Source organism: Rhinolophus hipposideros (assembly GCF_964194185.1).
Source record: "Rhinolophus hipposideros genome assembly, chromosome: 10".
Taxonomy (NCBI): domain Eukaryota; kingdom Metazoa; phylum Chordata; class Mammalia; order Chiroptera; family Rhinolophidae; genus Rhinolophus; species Rhinolophus hipposideros.
The window spans coordinates 77904888-77932828 of record NC_138056.1 but is presented as its reverse complement, the minus strand read 5'-3'; the positions used below and the strand labels follow the sequence as shown (position 1 = coordinate 77932828).

Sequence of the window (27941 nt, the reverse complement as noted above, 5' to 3'; positions counted from 1 at the left end):
CTTTAAGCAAGTGTTCATTGGATGCTTTCACTTTGCCTCTCTCTATTCTATTCACCAATAGATCCAATTACTTCTCTGTCTAAACCATCCCCTCTTCCTATCTCACTCAAAATAAAAGGTGAAATTCTTTGCATGGCCCCTGGCTCCTTCATTGACTGTTATATCCCCAGAATCTTCAACAGTGCTTAATGTACTGTATGCAATCATTAATATGTAAGTGATTGAGCAAATTATTTTTAAATATGGAATATGAGTTGGGACTTAAAAAATAAAAGTTAAATAGTATCAAATAGTTTAGCCATCTCAATATAGAAAAACAACACATTGGATCAAAATATTCCTTTCTATTTAGCATCCACTAAAAAAATTATTTTCTCTTCTATTTCCCAAATGATTTACTTTGAAATAAAATTATCAAATCACGAATGTGCTTAAAAATGTATTTCAAAGCCTTTAATGAGTTTTTTTCTTTAAGAGTCTTCAACCAACTCATTGCTGTGACTTTTTTTTAATGTCTTAAAGCAAGTATTCATTATGTGGTTCTTCCTTACTCTGAAACGTGTTATGTAGGTATTTTGGTAAAGTAGTAGTTAAAGGTTCCTGTCAAAGCTAAGTCTTCTCCATTTGTTATGAATCAACTAATGGAATGAGTTCATTTATGTATCAACCTGGGTATTGACATTGTGGCATACATAAGTGAGCTGGAGGCAGTGGATAACTGAAGTCACTGCCTTCACTATACTGCCGTGAGAAGTTTCTAATTCTTAGGTATCACACGACGTTTCTTAATTTTTTTAATTAGAAGGTATCAGATGATATTTTTTAACTTTAGTAGACCTAGAAATTGTAGCTTGAACTACCTTTAATCAGATATGACCCTTTTGTGACTTTCAGTGGATCACGACATAGTTAGTGCCTGAACAAAACTACTCAAACTACTGGAGTGCCCAGACAACATATTGGTGACTTGGTTCATTGCTGAATGAACAAACAAACGAACATACAACCATATTGCATTATAATCACTATGTATGTAAATTTCCTTGAGTGGCATAAATATGTTTGATAGTCTTATCTGACTCAAGATGACTCAAACCAATTTTATTTAGTTGATAGTTATGATATACAGTATTTTTAAGTGAACAGACCACACAAGTACCTAAATTGGTTTGGAGATTTCTCCAGTCCTTAATTGGAATCTATCTGTTGGTATTCATTCTTTCATAATGAAGTAAAGCTACTCTTCTTGAAGAGTTGCCACTTTCACTGGAGTGTTTGAAGTTCTAAAACTCAGGTTTTTCTCTAAGGGGGCTTGCATCATTATGTATAATTTGTATGTAATTTTTGCAATAGTTATCAGAGATAATGCTCATAAGATCTTGTTTTTTCTTGTAATGTCTTGTCAAGTGCTTTGTACTAAGTGAATTCCTAATAGATGTTATGAGCAACTTCTTTGTCAAGGCTATAAAGAAGCTATTCCTTTCTTTGGAAATAATATCTCTGCGTATGGGTCTTGTTCTGCTAGTGCAACTCTTTATTAGTGTCCTTCTCCTTCCATATTGTTATTCTGTTTTTGCTTATTTAATGTTTATGTTTTCCTTGCTCTTTAAATGTTAGTATCATAGATATGATTGTTGTGCTCATTATATAATGTATGCTGTCTGTTCTAATCAGCAGATCGATAATTTAAAAGTTCTCCTTAAATTTCCTGCTTTTAAGGCTTTGCATACTCTATTTATCCAGTCATTCATCCATATAACTTAGAAGCCCTTATCCTAGCATAGTTCGTATTTATCCTGGTATTAACAGTATCACTAGGCTCCATTCGAACACTCAGATTGTATAATGAGCTACATGATGCATCATTTAATCACTAATGTTAATTTGGAAGTGAAAATCATAGTACATATTGCATATAACCATATCATGTTTATATATCTCTATATACAGTTTTCTTTGGTAATTTGAATGTGACTTTATCCAGATGATGACTATTGACATATAATAGTACTTTTCCATGGTTTATCCTTTCAATAAGACAGATAAATGCTTTAGACTGGATTTCCTGAAAAATGTGTTTTTAATGTTAGAGCACATTTCAGATGTGCTTGAAATGTTAGAGGTAGTCATGAATATCTAAATGGACAGATTTTTATTTTGGAATAATATAGAGTTTTGATGTTGATAGTAGTTTATGTAGCTTCATTTCAGTAGTCGTCTCTTTTTGTTCTAAATTACTTCTGGATTAATGTATCCTCTAAGACTCATCACGGTTACCTTTACACAGGCAATATACCGTGTTTCCCCAAAAATAAGACCTATCCGGACAATCAGCTCTAATGCGTCTTTTGGAGCAAAAATTAATATAAGACCCAATATTATATTATATTATATTATATTATATTATATTATATTATAACCAATATATTATAACCGATATTATATTATATTATTATATTATATGACCTAGTTTTATATTATAGTAAAATAAGACTGGGTCTTATATTAATTTTTGCTCTAAAAGACACATTAGAGCTCGTTGTCCAGCTAGGTCTTATTTTTGGAGAAACACGGTAGGGAGTTCTAACCTGATATCATCATAACCAGGGGTAAAACAAATGCTAGAACATGAAAGCTAGGTTGAAGAGTTGGGCTTACTCTTTAGAAAGTGTATATGCCATGATCATTGATAAAATACATCAGGAAGATTGAGAGATGGAAGAAGTGAGTAGTATAATATACTTTGAAGAAGAGAGAGCAAGGAAGAAGAGTCCAGTTAGAAGGTCATTGCAAAGTACAATAGAGGTTATGAAGATCTAGACTCAGGCGATTTTATTTTTTAGTTAGACTATCCTGTAGACATAAGATGTGATTATTTGTGGGGAACAAAAGAGAGGAGAGTCAAAAGTAACACTACATCCCTCATACTTGCACATTGCTAGTGGGAATGTAATAGGGTACTGCCACTGTGGAAAACAGTTTGTCAGTTCCTCAATAACTTAAACATAGAATTACCATATGATCCAGCATTTCCACTCCTGGGTCTATACTCAAAAGAACAGCCAGAAAACAAACAAACAGATGTTCAAAACAGAAATATGTCCGTCAATTTTTATAGCAGTACTATTCATAATAGCCGTAAGACAGAAACAACCCAAATGTCCATCAACTAATGAATGGATAAACAAATGTGGTCTAGCCATACAATGGAATATTATTCCTCCATGAAAAGGAATGAAGTACTAATACATGCTATAATATGGATGAGACTTAATAATATTATGCTAAGGGAATGAAATCAGACACAAAAGGCCACATACTATATGCTATGAAATATCCAGAATAGGCAAATCCATAAGAGACACAAAGAAGTTAGTAGTTTCCAGGGACTGGATACAGTGAGCAATGGGAAGTGATTGCTTAATAGGTACAAGTTTTCTTTTGGGGATGATAAAAGCATTCGGTAACCAAATAGTAGTGATGGTTGTACAACATTGTGAATATACTAAATACCACAAATTATACATTTCAAAATGGTTAAAATGGTTAAGTTTTAGTTTATGCGTATTTTTAATTAAAAAAAATAACTCAAAATTGAGCTAGGTTAAAACAAAAAAAAAGTAACACTAGGGCAAGAATCATAGACTTAAATGCTTTCAGCGCCCTGAGAAGTACAGTTAACAAAGTAAAGAAGTGGCAAGAAAGGGAGTGTGGTGAACTGGGCATTCGAAACCAAATATTTTTGAATCCTGTGTGTGTGTGAGCTAAATAAAATGTGACTGTGGGCTATGGTTTTCAACCTCTGCCACAAACCGAACTGAGCAACAATGATGGATGATGTCAAGGAGATGGCTGACAATATAACTAGACTCGAAGTTCCACAAGCCTAAAGGATAAATCTAAGTCATTTACTCCTTATCGTCACCATTTAGTATGATGCCTAACCAACACATACATGCTTAGCAGGCATTTGGTGGATGAAAAATAAATAAAATAAGTAAATAAATAAAGGCTGGGCAGTAAGTCTGTATTCCTTTCCTTAGTCAATTATATCTCCATCTCACACACATACACACCACAACTAATCAACTTGCAAGCTTTAATAGTCTATTTTTAATATCTCTTAAATGTTTTTTTCTTTATCTTCTTTTGTTTTCTCATTGCTAACTCAGTTCCATGACATTTCTTGCCTAAGAACTGCAATAAATTCCTGAAGGTCTTCCTTATGCTACTCATAAACTTGCCCTCCTCTATTTTCCTCAACATATTACAAAACAGTGTCCTGCTTAAAAGCTTTCAGATAAAATCTAAATGTGATAGGGAAACATCCATAATACGGCTTCTTCCTCATTTGCTGCTTCTCTTCCTCAGGCCCTTGTCACTCTAGCCTTTCTGAACTTCCCGTAGTTACTGAAGCACACCATGCTTGTTTGGCGTGCACGTCTTTCTATTTAGACTGCCCTCAGCCTTGATTGGTCAGTCCATCCTTTAAGACTTTGATTCCTCCAAGAAACTTTGCTAACCAATCCAGTCTCAGAAAGGGGCTCCTGTTTTTGTGCTCCCAGGACTCTGTATTTCTTTTATCACACTTGCCTCACTGGTTTATCATTGTGTTTACTTGTCTGATCCTGTATCACATTGCTAACTCCTTGAGGCTAGGGACCACATCTATCTCCAGTGTCTGACACATGGTAGGCACCCAGCAAAGACAACCCTTATCACTATTACAAATAATTAATTATATGCTGATCATACATTCCATATATGTTGAAAGAGAATATTTAAGAGATACAAGACAGGATGTAAGTGCTAGATGGCATATAAGAGATGTGAATCAAGGATTCAATTGAGAAAACTTTCATAGAATAGATGGCATTTGGAATGAGCAGTGACTATGTGCTAGGCTTCAAGATCCTATCTAGTACTTATCATCATAATCACTAATTCATTATCACATAGACATTTCCAAGAAGTATTCCGAAATTTAGTTTATTTTCTTTTGTGATTTAAGATGAAGCAACACCACCTCTAAAACTGTACCTAAAAATGGACTCGCTTTAGAATGTACCTTAGTAATAACTAATAAGAGATACTACTATGGCCACGTTTTATGAAAACTGTCACCTAGTTTTAAATAAATTATTAAGGCTCTAAAACTCTTTTTTGCCTTTAAGAAATAGCTTCACAAACCTATTTGAAAATGGAATGTTAAGAAACAGGCAGCAGGTTAATTCTTAGACTCTGCTTGTGTTTGTTACATCATCTTAGAGCTCTGTTAATTACAACTTGTAAATCCTAATCAGGATATATTAAGAGGCTAAATAGAAGGTTATAATCTTACCCTCCTCCGTATTTCCATACTCTGAGACTAAAATAAACACATCTACATTGCACTCAGAATAAAAATAAACACTTCAGAGTCACATAATTGAGAAATACATTTTTAAGTAGGAAACACTAAGATTTTAGTTTTAAAAAAACACAAAGGTTGTTTGTGTTTTTGTTTCCTTCTACAAGAGATTTTTTTTCTTTTTAAATTATGTGAGTGCTGAGATGTTTATTTTTACTTGAGTAAATTCTATTGCATGAATGTCGGGGGGATTTTAAACTAGTGCTTAGCTTGCTAAAGTCATTAGTCATCTCTTGCCATAATTACATGTGGAGCTTTAAAATGACAGACTGTAGACATGTATGTTGATAAATCCACACTAGAAAAGAAAAATATTTTAAACTCATTGTGGATTCTCCCCCACACCACCATCATCTACTTATTTGAAAGTATTATTGTGAGGTGGAAAATGAGTTATTATGAAAATTCTCTGGAATTGCTTTTAAATGTAAATCATTTTAAAAAACAACCCAATTAACCTATGGCCTATGCTAACCTCAAGCAAAAAAAAAAAAAAAAATTAATTCCCTCATTGCTTCAGGTTCGCCATTATTATAAGCATTTAAATGTTTTAGAACTATTGCTTAAACCAGGGGTCAGCAAACTATGACTCAGACAGGCTACTTGTTTGTGTAAATAAAGTTTTGTTGGATCACAGCCACACCTGTACATTTAGGTGTTGTCAGTGGCTGGTTTTGTGTTACAGTGGCAGTTGAGTCGTTGATAACAGAGAACATATGGCCCACAAAGCCTAAAATATTTACTGTCGGACTCTTTGAGTAATAATTTGGCGATCCCTAGTTTAAACCATACTGTTGTGTAATGGTTTATCATTATAGTCAAAAAGCAGTTATTAATTGGATACCTAAAACCAAAATGGAAAAGATGGTTTTTTCCCTGGCAAAGTGTTCCTGTCAGGCAATTAAGAAACTAAAGCTATGTAAAATCTATGTTGGCCATTCCTTCATCTATTCATTGTTTGCTAGCCTTGTCCTTGCTCAGTTTTCACAAGAACAAGTGAAATTTCATTCTTGTTTTCTATAAATTTGAAAATCACTACCTAATAAAAGATGCCATTATGCCTCCTCCTATTCTTCTACCCCAAAAGAATTTGAAATAGAAAGGATTTTTCTCTGTGGTGGTAAATATGGGCCTTTTCTCTCTGCTTAATTCCACTCCATAATATCAAACATAGAAACTCCCATTCCCTGTTGTTTCAGAGGACTCCAATTGATTTATTTGCCTTGTTATTCACTATACATCTTTTTAAATTATGCATAGTATATGCTTAATTAGTAATTAGTGAGCATAATGGACTTTATGTATTAGGAGAGGTAACTGTAGCTCAAAAACCACAGGAAATGATGCAACAACTCTTAGAAGTTCACCTTACCTGAAGTGAAATGTATGCTACTTATACATACTTTGAATGCACGCTTACAGAATTTCAGAATGTTAGATCCAGAACGTGTTATGGAGTCTTAAGAAAGCAATAGTTCTCAAACTTCAGCGTGTCTTAGAATCATCTGAATGGCTTGTTAAAATACAGGATGATGACCCAACCTTCAAGAGTTGCTGATTCAATGAGTCTGATATGGGCCCGAGAATTTGCATTTTTAAATAGTTCCTGATGCTGCTAGCAGGGGACCACACTTTACGAACAACCGTAATAGAGGAAGAGATGGCTGACCACTCAAGCATTACCTCAGAGCATTGTCAGAATAATGTATGGTCCTCAGCCTTTTAGTATACCCAGAGGAGATGAGGCACTGTGACCCATGCTATTCAAATTCAAAAAACATAAATAAGCCAGAATCTCCGTTAACTGTGGCTGCCACGTGAACCAGATACTTGGCATGACAGACCGTGGCCTCTTACACTCTATACTTTGATGGAGAACTTGACAAATTCTATAATTCCATTTATATGAAATTCTAGAAGAGGCAAAATTAATCTTCAGTGGGGAAGAAAATGTGAATAGTGGTTGCCTTGAGGGTGATAGAGTGGGGATTGACTGTTGTAAGGAATTTGCAGGATTTGGGGGCTAATCAAGGAAAAAGATATGACCACTGGACAGAATCGTATGAGAAAGGGAGTCCCTCACAGCATAATACTATCTACAGGCTTGTGGCTGAAGGGCCACCGTTCAGAATGGGAGGAAGGCAAGGGGAGGAATCAGGTGATGGAGGTTGAAGAAGGTGTCTCTGAAGATTTCACGTCTAGGTGAAGTTGCTCAATACCAAGGTGGGGAATCTCGGGGTACAAAGGTGGGAGAGGTCTGAAAAATAGTAGTAACTTGGAGTCTTACAATGACTGGGCTCTATCTTATCAATGGCTAACAGCTGTTGGGCATAGTTTCGTAGTGTATGCAAAGCAGGCAAGCTATAAATGGCTAAAAGTCTGCTTGTTTAGGCTATTTTAAAAGTAATTGATGTATAAAAGTTTGAGTTTGGTTCCAGCAGACTTTTGAGTTAATGGGTCTCAGCCTGCAGTGGAAAAATAAACAACCCAGGGGCCAATACATAGAGGCCATCTTCAGCTAATTTATGTAATAACTGAGAGGGGACAAGAGGAAATTTTTTGAAGTGATTATAATGTTCTGTATCTTGATAAGGTTTAGATTAGACAGGTAAATACATTTGTGAATGTGGCCCTTCAGCCACAACTCAGTGAATATACACCTATGATTTGCGCATTTAATTGTACATATATTTTTCAAAATTATAAATATTGAACTGTAGTTAATGATATGAATACTGAAATATTTAAAGGGAAATGTACTGCTGTATGCAGTTTACACTAAAATATCAAAAATAAAATGGATTGCTTAATGAGTAGACAGAAGGATAGGTAGATAGGAATATGATAAAGCAAGTATAGTAAAATTTTAATGGTAGTATGTAGTTTGGAGTATACCTGTGTTTATTATAAAACTTTCAACTTTGCTTTATGTTAAAGAAATTTCATAATGAAATGTTAAAGACTACTGTGTGGTGATAGATTGGGGGATCAATTAGCAAATTATGCCATTGCGTTAAAAATAGTATAAAGTTTGAGAAGGTCCAAGATGGTATAATAGATAGACACGTTGTCCACATGTGGAGCCCATCTCACGTGTAACCTACAGGAAGGTGCCATCCTTCCCGTGTTGAACCATCCGCTAAAGGGCCAAATCTGAAATGGCATTGGTCTGGTAAAATCCACGCATGCACACCACCTTGGTGACACCCTGGGTCCCTGCCTTACCCAGCTAGTGCTGCATCACGGGGTATAATCTCAGCTCCTGGGTGGCTGGTACCGCCCACAAGCTGTGGAAGCCTTTTACAGCAGCAGACAGCCTGCAATGGCCTATGGTACTTTGGGTGGTGGGCAGTGAACCACAATTTGTGCTGCAGCCTCCCTTCAGCAGCTCTCAGGGATCTGCGAGCCTGAGGTGACCTGTCACTGGCAGTGTTCTCAGGGCATTTTGAGAAATGCTCTTGAGCTTGACACTGGCACAAAAACTGAATCTGCATTAACTTTGTAAAACTTATCTCGCTTACCCCATGATTCCCTGGTGCCCCACGCCACACAGCTAGTGCTGTATGCTTGGGGGCACACTCAATGCCAGGAAAACCAGCCCAGCCGGCACACCTAAGGAGATTCTTTCAGTGGCTGAGCCTTACAGGCATGGGGGGCCCTGGGCCTTTTGCTGAACTGCCCCAGGCACAATATTGGTGGCAGCTGGCCTTGGTTTACAGTGAGGCCACCTCCACATGCTTCCAGGTCCAGCACAAGTAGCAACTAACCACATACAGCTTTATAGCTCCTACCAGGTAGCTCTGTTGAGAAATCAGCTGATTTCTAAGGCAAGGCTGAAAATGGCCTGCATTTTCCAAGAGACAATGTCCCAAGAGACACCAGAAACAGCACATCCAGAGACCAGCTTTAGACCACATCAGATCACTACCTGATTAGCCCAACAAGCGGCACACCCAAAGGGTAGTCTCAACAGGCACAAGAGCCCACTTAGGTGAATCCCCCTCTAAGGGGTCAGCCCCCTCACAGCCAGTCAGCCTGGGAGTCACTCCCACCCACTATGTACCAAAAGGAATCAAGGTGCAACTACACCCACAGAATACACACCAAGGGACACTCCTGGAACACACACAGGAGATCAGGGACACTGTGCCATTGGACCACACAGGACATATACTATATAAAGCCAACCAACAAGGACTGAGAGACATAGGAAATCTACCTAATATATAGAAGCAAATACAGAGAGGCAGCCAGAATAAGGGGACAAAAAAATATATCTCAAATTTTAAAACAAGGGAAAACTGCAGAAAAAGAACTAAATGAAATGGAGGTGGAGTACGTCATAGAAATGGTGATGTGAGGTGAGCCTCTTGAAATCTTTCCTGGAATTTACAACAAATTGAACAGCTATAATTCCACAAAGGACTTCCTGCGCAGCAGACAGGCAAGACTAACATACACACACTTGAAATGATGTAAACGTGGGCAAATTGAGCAAGCAGGGGAGAGGAGGAGGGGGAAGTGAGGAGACATGGGCCATGGTGTGGGCCACAGAGCACAGGTGGAGTTTGGAGCTCCAAGCTCCCTGCATTCCAGAGCTACTATAGCCGTGGGAGATGGAAGAATTCTGACTGCTAGCGCTCTGCTTATGGCCCACAGTTCTGCCTAAAGGATGAGCATATAACACGGCTGAACCAAATGCTCACGACAGAGACCTCGGAGCAAAGACTGAGAGAAGAAGGGTGAAAACAGCAGTTTAAGCCCTCACTGCCAAGCACAGGACTGAAGACATAGTCACGGAGCCTAAACGACCTTTCGTTACCCTTTCAGAGCTTGCCCCATCCCCACCCTCTCAGTGCTACGACGGTAGCAGTGTCAGATCAAAAGAACAGAATATTTGAGGTTCTAAGAACTGCAGCCCAGAGCCACAGATTTGCAGTCCAACTATTTTGGGCAAAGGGGAGAAAGCCTTAGATGCAGGATTGGCTGTGCTGGTGGTCACCACCATTGCTCAGAGCCATCTCTCACAACATACCCCACCCCTGCCTCTACCTACCTAGGCGGATCCCTGCAGGGGTAAACAGAGCCGCTGAAACACACAAGCTCTGAAACTGCTGCAAGAAGAACTTTGGAACTTCAGAAGCTCTCCACATCCCCCCATGGAAACAGTGCCCTGAGACCCAGATGACCTGCTCACAGAGGAGAAGCCCACATTCCACTGAATCCCCCATTGTGTTAGAAGCCAGAACAGTGCAGAGAAAATATAACACTACAGCATGAGAGAAAATAAAAGGCTGCAATTGGAAAGAAAATAAAACATTCTACCAACACCTCCTGGAAAGCAAAAAGAAAGACCTCTTCCTATCAACCTGTTGCAGAACCAACGCCTGTAGATGCCAAGGAAGAGAAATAATTCATTAATTGCCTAAAATAACCAAGGTAACAAAGCAGCAAAAATCAAGAGATGCAAGAAAACAAAGACAAGCAGTTTAATGAACTCAGAAACACAATCAAAGAACAAAATGAACATTTTACCAAAGAGATTAAATTTTTAAAAAGAACCAAATAGAATTTCTGGAGATTTAGAACTCAATAAAAAAAAATTAAGAATGAAATACCCAGCTTAGGTAGTAGAGTTGACCAGAGGGAAGAAGAATCAGTGACATTGAAGATAAAAATCCGGAAATGACACAGATGGAAGAAGAGAGAGACTTGAGAGTTAAAAGAAATGAAAGAACTCTACAAGAATTTTTTGACTCCATCAGAAAGAGCAATGTAAGAATAATGAGCATACCAGAAGGAGAAGAAAGGGAGAAGGGGCCAGAGAGTATATTCAAACAAATAATCGACGAGAACTTCCCAAACTTGTGCAAAGAAATGGGTCCACAAATCCAAGAAGCAAATAGAACACCTAACTTCCTCAATCCCAACAGGCCTTCTCCAAGACACATTGTATTGAAGCTGTCAAAAATCAGTGACAAAGAAAGAATCCTCAAGTCAGGCAGGGAAAAGAAGATGGTAACTTACAAAAGAAAGCCCATTAAATTATCATCAGATTTTTCAGCATAAATTATACAAGGCAGGAGGGAGTGGAATCAAATATTCAAACCATTGAAAAAGAGAAGTTATGAGCCAAGAATAATGTATCCAGAAAAGATATCCTTTAGATATGAAGGAGAAATAAAGACCTTTCCAGAGCTGAGGGACTTTTCAAACATACGACCTAAACTACAAGAAATACTGAAAGAGGTTATTCGACCTGACACAACAAAGCAAAAGAATACAAAACCATGAGTAGTATTACAAACAGACAGAAGCAGGAAATGGCAACCCCTAAACAAATAGGACACTATATACTTAAACATAGCATACAGAATAAAGAAGAGAAAAAAACACTTTTAAAAAGGAGGAAAAAGACAACTTGCTACAGTAATGCAGAAACCCAACTCACAGCATAAGTAAGGATAATTTATGACAACAAAACATAAAAGGGAAGAGAGTAAAGGAGGTCTTCACCAGCCCAAGGGAATGGAGAAAGTAAGCATGCTGAAGAAAATGGAATACTCTAAATACAAAACTTTCTTTTAATTATCTTAATGGTAGCCACTCAAAAAAGAAATCTAGAACTGAAATATATTACATAAAGAAGAAACAGAGGGAAAATTCATAGAACACCACCATACTGAAATAATAGAAACAAAAAGGCAAAGAAACAATGGAGACACAGTCCTACAGGAAAACCAAAGACAGAATGATAGTAAATCCTCATATATCAGTAATCATCCTAAATGTAAATGGACTGAACTCACCAATAAAAAAGGCACAGAGTAGCAGATTGGATCAAAAAACTAAACCCAACCATGTGCTGCCTCCAAGAGACACATTTCACCTACAAGGACAAGTGTAGACTCAAAGTAAAAGGGTGGAAATTGACATTACAAGCAAATGGTGTTCAGAGAAAATCAGGTGTAGTTGTACTGATATCAGGTGAAACAGACTTCAGGATGAAAAAGGTAACAAGAGACAAAGATGGGCATTTCATAATGATAAAGGGGACTATACAACATGAAAATATAACAGTCATCAATATTTATGGCCCCTTTCAGGGAGCACTGAAATATACAAAGCAACTACTAACAGAACTAAAGGGAGAAATTGACCAAAACACAATTATAGTAGGGGAACTAAATACATCATTGACAGCTACAGATAGATCATCCAAACAGAAAATAAGTAAAGAAATACATAGCAGCCCTAAATGACACATTAGATGAAATGGACATAATTGACATTTCCAGAGCACTTCATCCTAGAACATCAGACTATACATTCTTTTCTAGTGTACATGGAACATTCTCAAGGATAGACAATATATTGGGACATAAAACTAACCTCAGCAAATTTAAGAAAATTGAAATCATACCAAGCATATCTCTATAAACAAGGCTTTGAAATTGGATATCAACTGCAAAAAGAAAGTGAGAAAAACCGCAAATATGTGGAGATTAAACAACATACTTTTAAAGAACAACTGGGTCAAAGAAGAAATAGGAGAGATCAAAAGATACATAGAAACAAATGACAATGAAAATAAATCCTACCAAAAATTTTGGCATGCAGTGAAAACAGTCGTAAGAGGGCAATTTATATCATTACAGGCCTATCTCAAGAAAAAAGAAAAATCCCAGATAAATAACCTCAGGTTACACCTTAAAAAACTGAAAAAAGAAGAACAAATGAAACCCAAAGTCAGCAGAAGGAAGGAAATAATAAAAATCAAAGCAGAACTAAATGAAACAGAGAACAGAAAGACAATAGAAAAATTAATGCAACAAGAACTGGTTCTTTGAAAAGATTAATAAAATTTGACAAAACCTTGACTAGATTCACTAAGATAAAAAGAGAAAAGACACAAATAAACAAAATCAAAAATGAAAGAGAGGACGTTACCACGGATGCCACAGAAATACAACAAATCATCCAAGAATACTCTGAAGGACTATATGCCACCAAATTCAATGACCTAGAAGAAATGGACAAGTTCTTAGCAACATATAGCCTTCCTAGGCTGAATCATGAAGAACTAGAAAATCTAAATAGAACAATCACCAGTAAGGAAATTGAATCAGTCATCCGAAACCCCAAAAGCAAAAGTCCGGGACCAGAAGGCTTCCTAGTGAATTCCACCAAACATTCAAAGAGGATGTAATGCCTGTCCTATTCAAACTCTTCCAAAAAATTGAAGACGAGACAATGCTCCCTAACATTTTATGAGGCCAACATTACCCTGATACCAAAACCTGGTAAGATAACACACAAAAAAGAAAACTACAGACCAGTATCTCTGACGAACACAGATGCAAAAATCCTAAACAAAATTCTAGCAAATCGAATGCAACAATGCATTAAAAAGATTATACATCTCGACCAAGTGGGGTTCATCACAGGGGCACAAGGAAGTTTCAACGTACTCAAATTGATCAGTATGATACACCACATAAACAAAGCAAAGGACAAAAGTCATATGGTTATATCAATAGATGCAGAAAAAGCATTTGACAAAATACAACATCCATTTATGAGTTAAACAGTTAATAAAATGGGTAGAAGGGAAATACCTTAACATAATAAAGGCCATGTATGACAAACCGTCATAATTAATGGCAGAAAACTGAAGCCCTTTGCTCTATGTTCAGGAACACAACAGGGCTGTCCCCTATCACCTATGCTTTTCAACATAGCACTGGAAGTCCTAGCCAGAACAATCAGGCAAGAGAAAGGAATAAAAGGTATCCACATAGCTGTACTGTACTGATATCAGGTGAAACAGACTTCAGGATGAAAAAAGGTAACAAGAGACAAAGATGCTCTATGTTCAGAAATACAACAGGGCTGTCCCCTATCACCTCTGCTTTTCAACATAGTACTGGAAGTCCTAGCCAGAGCAATGGGAATGAAGAAATGATATCATCACTTTTTGCAGATGACATGATGCTATATATAGAAACCCTAAAGAACACCAAAAAGCTATTAGAAATAATAAGTGAATACAGTCAAGTTGCCGACTACAAAATCAACATACAAAAGTCCATTTCATTCCTATAAATTAACATGATAGCTCAGAAAATGAAATTTAAAAACATAATCTTGCAATTGCAACAAAAAGAATAAAATACCGAGGAATAAACTTAACCAAGGATGGGAAAGACCTATACACTGAAAACCATAAGACATTTGTAAAAGAAATTGAAGAAGACACAAAGAAATGGAAAGACATTCTGTATTCATGGATTGGAAGAAACAGCATAGTTAAAATGGCCATATTATACCCAAAACAATATACAGATTTAATGCAATCCCCATCAAAATCCCAATGCCATTTTTTAAAGAAATAGAACAAAAATTATCAGATTTGTATGGAACGACAAAAGATCCTAAATAGCCCAAGCAATCCTAAGAAAAAAGAACAATGTTGGAGGTATCACACTCCCTGACTTCAGCTGGTACCATAAGGCAACAATAATCAAAACACTGTGGTCCTGGCAGAAAACCAGACACACAGACCAATGGAATATAACTGAGAATGCAGTATATATATACATAAATGTGGACAGACAATTTTTGACAAAGCAGCAAAAAAACATACAATGGAGAAAAGACAGACTCTTCAATAAATGGTGCTGAGAAATTGGGAAGTAACGTGCAAAAGATTGAAACTAGACAGCTGTCATTGTGTACCAAAATTAATTCAAAATGGATCAAAGACCTAAACATAAGACCTGAAACAATAAACTGTATGGAAGAAAACAGGTACTAAACTTATGGATCTTGGGTTCAAAGAGGATTTTATGGATTTGACTTCAAAGGCAAGGGAAGTAAAAGCAAAATAAATGAATGGGACTATATCAAACTAAAAAGCTTCCGGATAGCAAAAGATACCACCAACAAAATAAGGAGGCAAACAACTGAATGGGAGAAGATTTTTGCAAACAACGCCTCTGATAAGGGGCTAATATCCAAAATATATATGAAACTCATACAACTCAACAACAACAAAAAATCCAATTAAAAAATAGGCAGAAGACCTGAAGAGACATTTCTCCAAAGAGCATGTACAAATGGCCAATAGACATATGAAAAAATGCTCAACATCACTAATCATCAGAGAAATGCAAGTTGAAAAACCACAAGGAGATATCACCTCACCCCAGTTAGAAAGGCTATCATCAACAAGACAAATGCTAACAAGTGTTAGAGAGGCTGTGGAGAAAAAGTAACCCTCATATACTGTTGGTGGGAATGCAGATTGGTGCCACCAGGCAGTGTGGAGATTCCTCAAAAAATTAAGAATAGAATCACCATATGACCCAGCAATCTCTGTTCTGGGTATCTACCCAAAAAGTCTGAAAACATGGATCTATAAAGATGTATGTGCTCTGATGTTTGTTGCAGGTTTATATACAGTGGCCAAGACATTGAAACAATCAAAGTATCCTTCAAGAGATGATTGGACAAAGAAGTTGTGGTATATATACACGATGGAATACTATTTTGCCATAAGAAAAGATGAAATAATACCATTGGCAACAACATCGATGGATCTTGAGATTATTATGCTAAGCGAAATAAGTCAGACAGAAACAGTAGAGAACCATATGATTTCACTGATATGTTGTATACATAACTGAAAACAACAAAGGAACAAGACAAACAAGTGAAGAAACAGAAACTCATAGACATATACAATAGTTTAGGGGGTTACTAGAGAGTAAGGGGGTTGTAGGTGAGGGTAGAAGGGATCAAATATATGGTGATAGAAGGAGAACTGACTCTGGGTGGTGAACACACAATGAGATATATAGATGATGTATTGCAGAACTGTACAACTGAAACCTATGTAACTTTACTAATAATTATCACCCAATAAAATTTAATTTAAAAAAATTAAAAAAAAAAAGAAATGGAGGCAACCAACCTGCCAGAGACAGAGTTTAAAACACTGGCTATGAGAAGGTTTAAGGAACTTAGTGAGAACATCAACAAAGAGATAGTAAGCAAAAGAAGGACATAGAAACCATAAAAAAGAACCAGTTAAAATAGAGAATACTAAAACTGAAATGAAGACTACACTAGAAGGAATCAACACTAGGTTAGATGAAGCAGAGAACTGAATCAGCGATTTAGAAGACAAGGTAGCTGAAATACCCAATTGGAACAACAAAAAGAAAAAAGAATGGGGAAAAAAAACATGAAGATAGTTTAAGGGATCTTTGGAATACCGTCCAGTGTAACAATATTTGCATCATGGGAGTATGAGAAGGAAAAGAGAGGGAGCAAGGGATCGAAACGTATTTGAAGAAATAGTGACTGAAAACTTTCCTAACCTGGTGAAGGAAATAAGACATACAAGGCCAGGAAGCACAACGAGTCCCAAGCAAGATTACCCCAAATAGGCCCACACCAGACACATTCTAATTAAAATGGCAAATGTTAAAGACAAATTGAGTATCCTAAAAGCAGCAAGAGAAAGACAACTAGTTATTTACAAGGGAGCTTGCATAAGACTATCAGCTGATTTCTCAACAGAAGCTTGGTAGGCCAGAAGGGAGTAGCAGGAATTATTCAGAGTGATGAAAAACAAGGCCTATGACCAAGACTCTTCTACCCAGGCATCAATTTAAAATTGAAGGACAGATAAAGAGCTTCCCAGTCAACAAAAGCTAAAAGAATACATTACCACCAAGCCAGTATGATAAGAAATACTAAAAGGAAATACTACTTTAAGCAGGAGAAAGGAGAAAACAAACAAAAGAATATTAAAAATATGAATAATAAAATGGCAGTAACTATGTATCTATCAATAATCACTTTAAATAAAAATGGATTAAGTGCACCAATCAAAAAACATAAGGTAGCTGAATAGATAAGAAAACAAGACCCATGTATATGCTGTCTACAAGAGACGCACCTGAGATCTAAAGACACACATAGACTGAAAGTAAAGGGATGGAAAAAGATATTTCACACAAATGGAAGTGAGAAAAAAGCTAGGGTGGGAATAATTATCTTGGACAAAATAGACTTTAAAACAAAGACTATAATAAGAAACAAAGAAGGACATTACATAATGTCCAACAAAAGTACATAACCCTAGTAAATATCTATGCATCCAACATAGGAGCACTTAAATATATAAAACATAAAAGCAGAAATCAACAGTACACAAGGGGACTTTAACTCCCCACTGACATCAATGGACAGATCTTCCAGACAGAAAATCAACAAGGAAACAGCATCCTTTGATGACACACTAGACCAGTGGATTTAATTGATATTTTTATCAATTAAATAATATACATTCTTTTCAAGTGCATATGGAACATTTTCCAAGATAGACACGTTAGGCCACAAAACAAGTCACAATAAATTTAAGAAGATTGAAGTCATCAATTTCTTCTCTTACTACAATGATATGAAACTAGAATCATTTACAAGAAAAAAAAGAAAAACACACAACACATGGAAGCTAAATAACATGCTACTGAATATTGAATGGGTTCACAATGATATTAAGGAAGAAATCAAAAGATACATTGAGAAAAATGAAAACACAATGACCCAAAATCTATGGGACACAGCAAAAGCAGTCCTAGGACGGAAATTCACAGCAATGCAGGCCTATCTAAATAGGCAAGAAAAATCTCAAATCAACAGTCTTATCTTTACACCTAAGAGAATTGGAAAAAGAACAGCAAACAAAGCCCAAAGAGAGTGCAAGGAATGAAATAGTAAAGATCAGAATGGAAGTAAATGAAATAGATTCTAAGAATACAATATAAAACAGCAATGAAACCAAGAGCTGATTTTTTGAGAAGCTAAAACTGACAAACCTTTAACCAGACTCATCAAGAAAAAAAAAGAGAAGACCAAAATAAGTAAAATCAGTAATGAAAGAAAAGTGCCAATGGGCACCACATAAATACAAAAAAATTTAAGAAAATACTACAAGCAACTGTATGCCAACAAATTGGACAACTGGAAGAAATGGATAATTTCCTAGAAGCACTCTTCCCAGGCTGAATCAAGAAGAAACAGGAAATCTGAACAGACCGATTACTACCAACAAAATCAAACCAGTAATCAAAAAGCTCCCCACAAACAAACATACTGGACCACGTGGCTTCACAGGTGAATTTTACCAAACACTCAAAAAAGAATTAACCCCTATTCTTATCAAACTATTCCAAAAAATTCAAGAGGAGGGAAGGCTCCCAAGCTCATTTTATGAGGCCACCATTAACCTGATTCTAAAATTAGACAAAGACATTACAAAAAGAAAAGAAAACTATGGGCCAATGTCAATGGATGATAGAATAGCTATCATCAGTAAATCAACAACCAACAAGTGCTGTCGAGGATGTGGAGAAAAGGGAATACTTTTGCCCTGTTGGTGGGATTGCAAACTGGTGCAACCACTATGGAAAACAGTATAGAGGTTCCTCAGAAAATTAAAAATAGAACTACCTTATGACCCAGCAGTTCCACTCTTGGGTATTTATCCAAAGAAACCCAAAACAATTATTCAGAAAAATGTATGCATCCCTATGTTTACTGCAACATTATTCACAATAGCCAAGATAAGAAAACAACCGAAATGCCCATCAACAGACAATTGGATAAAGAAATTGTGGACATTTATACAATTGAGTATTACTCTGCCATAAAAAAGAATGAAATCTTACCATTTGCAACAACATAGATGGACCTAGGAGATATGCCAAGTGAAATAAGTCAGACTGAGAAAGACAAATACCGTATGATCTTGCTTATATATGGAATCTAAAGAACAGATTTCGTTCGGGTAGAATGAACAAAACAGAAATAGACTCATATATACAGTGAACAAACTGATGGTTCCTAGATGGGGGAGGGGAAAGGAGTTGGGGAATGGGTGAGAAAGGTGAAGGGATTGGAAAATACAAATTGGTAGTCACAAAATAGTCAAGGGATATGAAATACAGTATGGGGCATATAGTCAGTAATGTAAAAACTATGGTGTCAGATGGACACTAGACTTAGTGGGGGAATCACTTGTTAAATTATATAAATGCCCAACCATTGCATTGTGCACCTGAAACTATTATAAAATAATATTGAATGTCAACTATAATTTTAAATATATATGGGGTGCCAAAAAATGTATACACATTTTAAGAAAGGAAAACTATATTAAAATTGTAATACTCAATATATACCAATAACCAAAAATGAATACAAGTCATGTTTGACTTCTGCAATTACAAAAGGTGCTCAAAGTGGTTGCCATCAGTAACCAGACAATTCTGATTATGGTGAACTACTGCTTGAGCAACGTTAACCAAAGTGTCCACTTTTGGTACCCCCAATATATATAATTTTGGTTAATGTTGCTCAAGAAGTAGTTTGCTGTAATCAGAAGTGTCTGGTTATATATATATTCACAGCATGTAACGTACAGCACAGAGAATATGGTCAATAATGTTGTATTAACTATGTACAGTGTCAGATGGGTAATAGGCTTATTGGGATTATCACTTTGTGAGGTATATAAATGTCTGATCACCATGTTGTTTTGTACAACTGAAACTAATAAAAAAGTTTGTAGTTTTATATTTTTTGACCAACTGTAAGCTATACTTTTGTAGATACTCGATCCTATATTTGATCATTTAACTAAAGATCTGTGGTTTTGATCTGTTACAGGGAAAGTCCTTCTGCTAGCATGGACACATCTGCATTTCTGTCATCATTTGTGTGCTCCAGTAGAACTCTGCTAATTGATGGCCGGGTAGAACTCAAAAGTGGCCTGCAGAGGCAGGAGCGACATCTTTTCCTGTTCAATGATCTGTTTGTTGTAGCCAAAATCAAGTAAGTAGACTCTGTCCTCTCTCCTTGTTTTCATTAGAAAAGTTCACTTCCGCTAACAAAGATAACCTTTCTATTCAATGTTATTTTAAGAATGTCTAGCCTCAGCCACCACCGATATATCTGAAGTGAGTTCTATGTTTGTTTGTTTTCCCAAAAAAATGTTTCAATTGTTCATTCATTCAACAAGTGTTCATTTAGGTCTCACTCTGTGCCATGCTCTGAATAAATATGGAGAATACGGTGAAGAATGTGATTGGTATGGTCCCTGTTTCTTGGTGCTTTCATTCTAATGTGGGAAGGGGGAAGTTACTGATTGTGATTAGTGCTATAAAGAAAGTAGGGTGTTGGATAAAGTAAAATATGGGATATATGTTAAGTAGGTGTAGTCAGGGGAGAGAAAGGTCAATGAAGGATAAAAAGCAACCAGCCATTCAGACATTAGGAGGATGAGCCTTCTAGGCAGAGGGAATACCAGGTACAAAGGTGGTAGGGACAGCTTGGCTTTTTGGAGGAGTTAAAAGAGGCCTATGTGTGTAACTGGAGCATAATGAGCTGCAGGAGAGTAATATGAATTAAGACTGGAGAAATACACAATGATCAGGTTGTAGGCTGTATAATCTATTGCCATATAACAAATTACCCCTAAACTTAATAATTTATAACTACAAACATCTCATACAGTTTCTCTGAGTCAGGAATTTAAGAGTGGCTTAGCTGGTAGCTCTGGCTCAAGCATCCTCATGAAATTGTAGCCATCTGTCGACCAGGGGTTTAGCCATCTCAAAGCTCTACTGGAGCTAGAGAATCCACTTCCAGTTCATTCATGTGAATGCTGGCAGGCCTCAGTTCCTCACTGGCTGTTGGCCTCAGGCTGTAGTTCTCCGCCTAGGTCTCTCCACAGGGCTGCTCATAACATCACATCGCTTCCTTCAGAGAAAAAGATCCAGAAAATGAGGAAGAGAATAGGCAAGGGAGAGAATACCCAAAATAGAAGCTGCAGTCTTTTATAACCTATTTTTGGAAGTGGCATACCATCATCTCTGACGTATGCTACTGGCCACACAGACCAACCTTGGTACAGTGTGGAAGGAAACTACATAAGGGTGTGAATACCAGGAAGCAGGAACCACTGGAGGCCTCCTGGAGGCTAGGGACCACAAAGGCTATGATAAGGAGTTTGGATTTTATTGCAGTTTTAATTAAGGGAGCAGCATATTGTGGTTCATGTCTATAAATATTGTTCTGTTTATGATAGCTAATGGATTAGAGGGTAGGCAAGAATAGAAGCAAGAAGACTGGATAGGAGGTTATTGTAGTGGTCCTGATGAGAGATAATAAGGGCCTGGGAAATGGCAGTTTAATAAAGGATACAGACATATTTTGAATATACTTCAGAGGTAACCAAAATAAGTCACTTACCACGCAACACTGAATGCCAGTGCAATTAACACTCAGCCTAGAACATGGTGGTTGCTACTTGCTCCATCCCCCATTCTCATTTTTTATGAAACATCATAAAAGATCACTTTTATTTTAACAATCTAATCTTATCAAAGAGGTTTTTAGTCACTAGAGAATTGTAAACATTTTTTTTCTACTATCCACAATCTCACAGCTACATGCCATATTGTGAATAAGACATGGTCATTGCTAAATACTAATTTTGTAAAACACTATATTTAATCTGAGTGGTATTAATAACAATAGAGACCTCACATTTATTGGGATCTTATTGTATGTTAGATGTTTTTCTAGAGACTTTAACTCTTGTAACTGTTCTATTAGGTAGATAAGATACTATTTTTCTCCTTTTTACAAAGGAAATTGATATGCAGAGAAGTTAAGTGACTTCCTCAAGATCACAAAATTAGTAATTAGTTGAGGTCACATTTAAACCTAGATCTATCATATTTCAAAATCCATGCTTTTAACTCATATGTGACCTGCTGTCTCTATTATTTACCTCTTATGGATTTCATAGAAGAGTCCTCAACCATTTAGTTTCTTTTTAACCATTAAATCCGTCTTTCTTTTGTGATAACTAAAAGGATTTAACTAAATACTCATCTGATAAGAAATAACATAGAATGCTTAGTGAACTGTTGATACTTTTTTTTTTAAGTTACAAGCGAAGATAAAGAAAATTGTTTCAGAATGTGTTGGGTTTTTTGTTTCGTTTTGTTTTGTTTTGTTTTAGGAAAGATGTCTTGTTTTTCTTTATTTTGGTAAGAACACTTAACATGAGATCTACCATCTTAACAAAATTTAATTCTACAGTACAGTGTTGTTAATTAATAGGCACAATGTTGTACAGCAGATCCCTAGAATTTATTTACCTTGCACAACTGAAAACTAATGTTCATTAATTAGCAACTCCCCATTTTCCTCCTCCCCCCAGCCCTTGGAAACCAACGTTTGACTTTGATTCTATGAGTTCGACTATTTTAGATGCCTCATCGAAGTGGAGTCATGCAGTATTTGTCCTTCAGTGACTGATTATTTCATTTAGCATAATGCCCTTCAAGTTCATCTGTGTTGTCCCGTATTTCATGGTTTCTTTGTTTTTCAGAGCTAAATAATAATCTACTGTATGTATATACCACATTTTTTTACCTGCTTGTCCATTGATGTATATTTAGGTTTTCCCCACATCTTGGCTATTGTAAATACTGCTACATTGAACATGAGAGAGCTAATATCTCTTCAAGATCCTAATTTCAATCCTTTGATACATACCTAGAAGTGGGATTGCTGGATCATGTGATAGTAGTATTTTTAATTTTTAAAGGAATTTCCATACTGTTTTCCATAGTAGCTGCACCATTTTGCATTTCCACCAACAGTGTACAAGGTTCCAATTTCTCTACATTTTCACTAACACTTGTCTTTTGAGCCTTTGTTTTGTTCTTGGTTTGGGTTTTCTTTTTTAAATAATAGCCATCCTAACTGGTGTGAGGTGAAATCTCAGGTCTTAACAAAATTAATAAGATTGATATCTTACCAAATATCTTTTCAATCCACAATAGCATGAAACTAGAAATCAACAGAGCCAAGACTGTTTTGAACAAACGTAATACCTACAAATGTAGTTTTGGAAGGGGAGATTATGTTAGAGGAATATAGAGAAAGAAAAGTCTTTCCACCCAAGCCTTTGCACTAAGTCCATTTGAAGCTCTATTCTATTGATAGAGACTATTGATAGAGGAACAAATCATTATTTTTTAAAGTGTACATTGGTTACCATTCCTTTATTTAAAATGTATTGGATGGGTCCTGTATGCTAGATATTATAGTAAGAGAATCACAAAGGTGTTAATTTTCTTAACAATCCCCTAAGACAATAGTTGTTTTAGATAATGAACACTGAGACTCAGGGAGGTTTGTCCAAGGTCATATACTAGGAAATAGCCAAGACAGGGTTTTAATCTTAACCTTACTTTCAGTGGCTAACCCTTTCTGCTGTTCCACATTGTACGTATTATATGCATTGTTTTGTGCTCAGCCTGGAGGTAGATAAGCAAGCTACAAAAATACTTATTATAATAATCCATTTTCTGTACTTTAGGATTGTAAAAACTATTTACTTTAATACGTATTCAGTTTTTATGAAAGAAAGTATTTCCCTTCACTTTTTTGGATTTTTTCTTTTCCTCAACAATTAGTGTAATATATTTAGAGTGGCTTTTGTTTTCTTACCTGAAGTCATTTATTGTTGTGACTATTTCTAGTGTCTAAGTGGTTTTCTGTAACTATATAATGATTTGCCAAAACACTTTTATATAAAGACAGTTTCTTTCCAACTAGAAAACTGCTGTTTTAGATATATTGGCAAAATTTGTGCCTATCATATACTTCTTTAGCTGACTTTTTATTTTGTATGTTCCTTTCTCACATAAGGTGTACACCATTTTTTTTCTACATACTGCTTTGGAGATAACTTTTTGTGTCCACTTAAATGTTTTTATGAAGTGACAAGATCTATATCAATTGATTTAATGCTGTGCTTATTTAAGAGATTCAATTCATAAAAGATTATTTTAAGTAATAATTATCTATTTTTTTCAGTTACAGTTGACATTCAGCATTATTTTATGTTAGTTTTAAGTCTACAGCATAGTGGTTAAACATTTGTATAATTTATTCCATGTGTTTTTTATCACACCTTGTATATGGTATAAGAAGGTGGTCCAGTTTCATTTTTGCATGTATCTGTCTAGTTTTCCCAACACTTCTTTTTATTTTTTTAAAAAGAAAGAAAGAAGATTTTTATCTTCAGTTGTTTCCTTCCGAAAGAGTTGTAGTTTCAGTTTTGTATTACCTGATTGCCATCAAGAAATAAGATTTCATCTGAAATTTGGTGTTTCATTTTAAAAAATGAAAGATCCATAACAATAGGGTGAGAAATATTGAAACGAAATACAGAAAGTAGCCACTGTGCCACAGGCACTTTTTTTATTGCACTTACATTAAGTGTGCCCTACAGGAAACATAAATAAGGCTTTGAATCTATATTATCCTTTATGTATAGTTCCTGTGAAATCCTTTTTCATTTTATAAATCCTAATGAAGAGTTTTAGCTTTAAATATTCCATGAGAAGTTTTAGTAACACTTCCATATGAAATATCTTTACTTTCATTTTAGCTTTTAGTGTTTCCACAAAAGGTTCTGAATGATAGGAAGTACCCAAGTTTCCCAGAGAATTCTCTTTATCCTTCACATTGCTTTCTAACTATTTAACTCGTAGGTTCACTATGTGCATTAAACTTGTGAATTAGGTCATGAGATATAGTGGTGTCAATATCAAGGTTCTAGGTGGAATTAGGTGGAAATTGTCAAAAAACAATTTCATTGCCAATTTAAACTAGATCATGTTCTGGTTCCCCAAAGATAAATAATAATTTTGTCAACGCTATTTAAATACAATTTTCTAGCCACTTTTATTTTTTTCAGTTTAGTTTAGGGTCTATTTTTAGGGTAGTTTTTAAATTTTAGCCAGAATATAAAGCAAAATGGCACAAACAAATCTTAAGAAAGGAAATTTAAAATAATATTTCCCTCTAAAGATTAGAAAATCTTGTAACCACTAAGCTATAAATTCATTGTAAATTCCTCTAATTAATTCCAGGTTATATTTTTAGTGCATCTAACTCTGTTAAGGTGAAAATGTTATAAATATTTCAATAAATAGTGTGTATTTTTAATCTTTTCTTTGGTCACTCAAACGTTTTGGAGGTAAGCAAATTATAAATAGTAAATGAAATTATTTTTTATATCACCAGTAAATTTAAAATTAGGATTTTGATCCAAATTCAATGCTCAACATATAGAAAATAAAGTAGCCAGTTTATGGCTATTTGCTATAAATATAGGCATGAGTGCTAATACACCAAATAGTTTAATGGTCTTTTTTGGAGGATTTCCAATTGGGATATCCTGGAAAGTAGATAAATGCTGAGTAGATAAATGCGGAGTAGATAAATGCTGTGGTTGCCTCCTTTCACAACCAAATCAAAATTACAACTAAATACAGAATAACCATTATTGGGAATCTCCTGAAGTCTAGCTGAACAGAAGTCCTATAACTAAGGACATACGAGGTCTGACAATTAAGTTCGTGAACTTGTTGCAACGATGTTGCTATCCTTTTTTGATATCAGAGGGATTATTCATTATGAATTTGTACCACTGGTCAAACAGTTAACCAAGTTGACTATTTGAAAGTGCTGAAAAGGCTATGTAGAATAGTTAAATGACCTGAACTTTTCGCCAACAATTCATGGCTCTTGCATCACGACAATGCACCAGCTTACATGGCACTGTCTGTGAGGGAGTTTTTAGCCAGTAAACAAATAACTGTATTAGAACACCCTCCCTACTCACCTGATCTGGCCCTCAATGACTTCTTTCTTTACCCGAAGATAAAGAAAATATTGAAAGGAAGACATTGTGATGACATTCAGGACATCAAGGGTAATACAATAACAGCTCTGATGGCCATTCCAGAAAGAGTTCCAAAATTGCTTTTAAGGGTGGACTAGGCACTGGCTTTGGTGCATAACTTCCCAAGGGGTGTACTTCGAAGGTGACCATAGTGATATTCAGCAAAGAGGTATGTAGCACTTTTTCTAGGATGAGTTCATGAACTTAATTGTCAGACCTCGTACAGAAGAAGCTACCTCAAGACTGGTAGGAGGGGCAGAGATGCAGAATAGAATGATCCCACACCCACATGTGACCGTTAAAAATTGGGAGGGATATCTCAGCTGCGGAGGTTCCCCCACAGGCGATGGAGGGGTCCTGGACCCATACCAGGTTTCCCAGCCCAGGGCTCCAGTGCTGTGAAGAGAAGTCCCCACAGCTTCTGGCTGTGAAAACCAGCAGCAATTGTGGTTGAAAGAAATGGAGGGTGACTGCAGTCCCAGACTCTCCTCGTAAAGGGACTGAACACAGACATACTCCCTGCAAGACTCAATCGTTTTGAGCTCCAGTAGCAGGAACCCAAAAGGGTCCAGGGACATACAGGAAGAAACTGAATTGTCTGACTTCAGGGCGAGGGCTGGAGGGACAGCTTTCTCCCAGACAGAAGTGCTGGCAGAATCCATTGTTTCTTTGTTGAGACCTCACCCTCCCAGTGTGCAAACACAGGTGTCCACCATATCTGAGTTTTCATCAACCTCGCTAACAATGTTTTTTGGCCCTGCCCTGGTGGTTCCCTTAAAACCCACCCCACCCAACTTGCAGACACACCCAAACCTCTTCCAGTGGCTTTTCCATGCAAATAGCCTATATGGCTCATGCTTCTGACCTTCCTAAAATCTCTCAAAGATTCACAAAACCCAGACAGGCAGCATCTGGCTTCAGCATGTCCCGTAACGGTTGCTGAGCAGTCCCAAGCCTGGCACTAGCAGCAGCCAGCCTCAGTTTGCAGCTTGGCCTCTCGAGGCACCTCCCAGCTTAGCATAGACCACAGCCTTCTGCAGATTGCATTGTGGCTCAGGCCAGATGGCCATAGGCAGGGCACAGGGTAGGGCTGAACTTGGCATTTAGCAGATCTCTTCCCAGGAGGCCCCAGAGCTGGCATGCTCATGGGCAGCTTCAGATCCAGCCAAAGCATCACCCAGTCTAAGGACAACACAGCAAAAGGGCAGACTGGGCAAGAACTAGAGCCCTGCTAAAGCAGATCCTGCTCTGTAGAGTCAACCCCTGGGCAAAAATGTCTCCACTGGAGTCACACCAATCCTCACAACCTGTCAGTTTGAAGGTTAATCCCTCCTATTAACATACAGACAGCAACCAAGTCTCAACTACATCAGGAGGGCACACATAACCCATATAAAGAACACAGTTGGAGCACTCAGGCCAGGTGACAAGGAGACTGCGTACTGAGCCCCACAGGACACCTATTATATAAATCCACTCTACTAAGACCAAGAGGCAAAGCATCCCTACCTAATCCATAGAAACAAGCACAGACAGCCAAAATGGGGAGACAAAGCAGCATGTTCAAAATGAAAGAACAGAACAAAGCTCCAGAAAAAGAACTAAACAAAAGGAGATAAGCAATCTACCAGATGCAGAGTTTCAAGCACTGGTTATAAGGATGCTCAATGATCTCAGGGAGAA

At 36.6% G+C, this 27941-nt stretch overlaps 1 protein-coding gene across 1 annotated transcript in view; it reads left to right on the top strand.

Annotated features, from left to right (window-relative positions):
* Window positions 1-27941, top strand: part of ARHGAP20 (Rho GTPase activating protein 20) — a 138369-nt gene that overhangs the window by 55257 nt on the left and 55171 nt on the right. Inside the window, 1 exon segment of the mRNA XM_081062599.1 lies at window positions 20153-20317. Within this exon segment, the coding sequence (XP_080918725.1) occupies window positions 20153-20317 (165 nt within the window).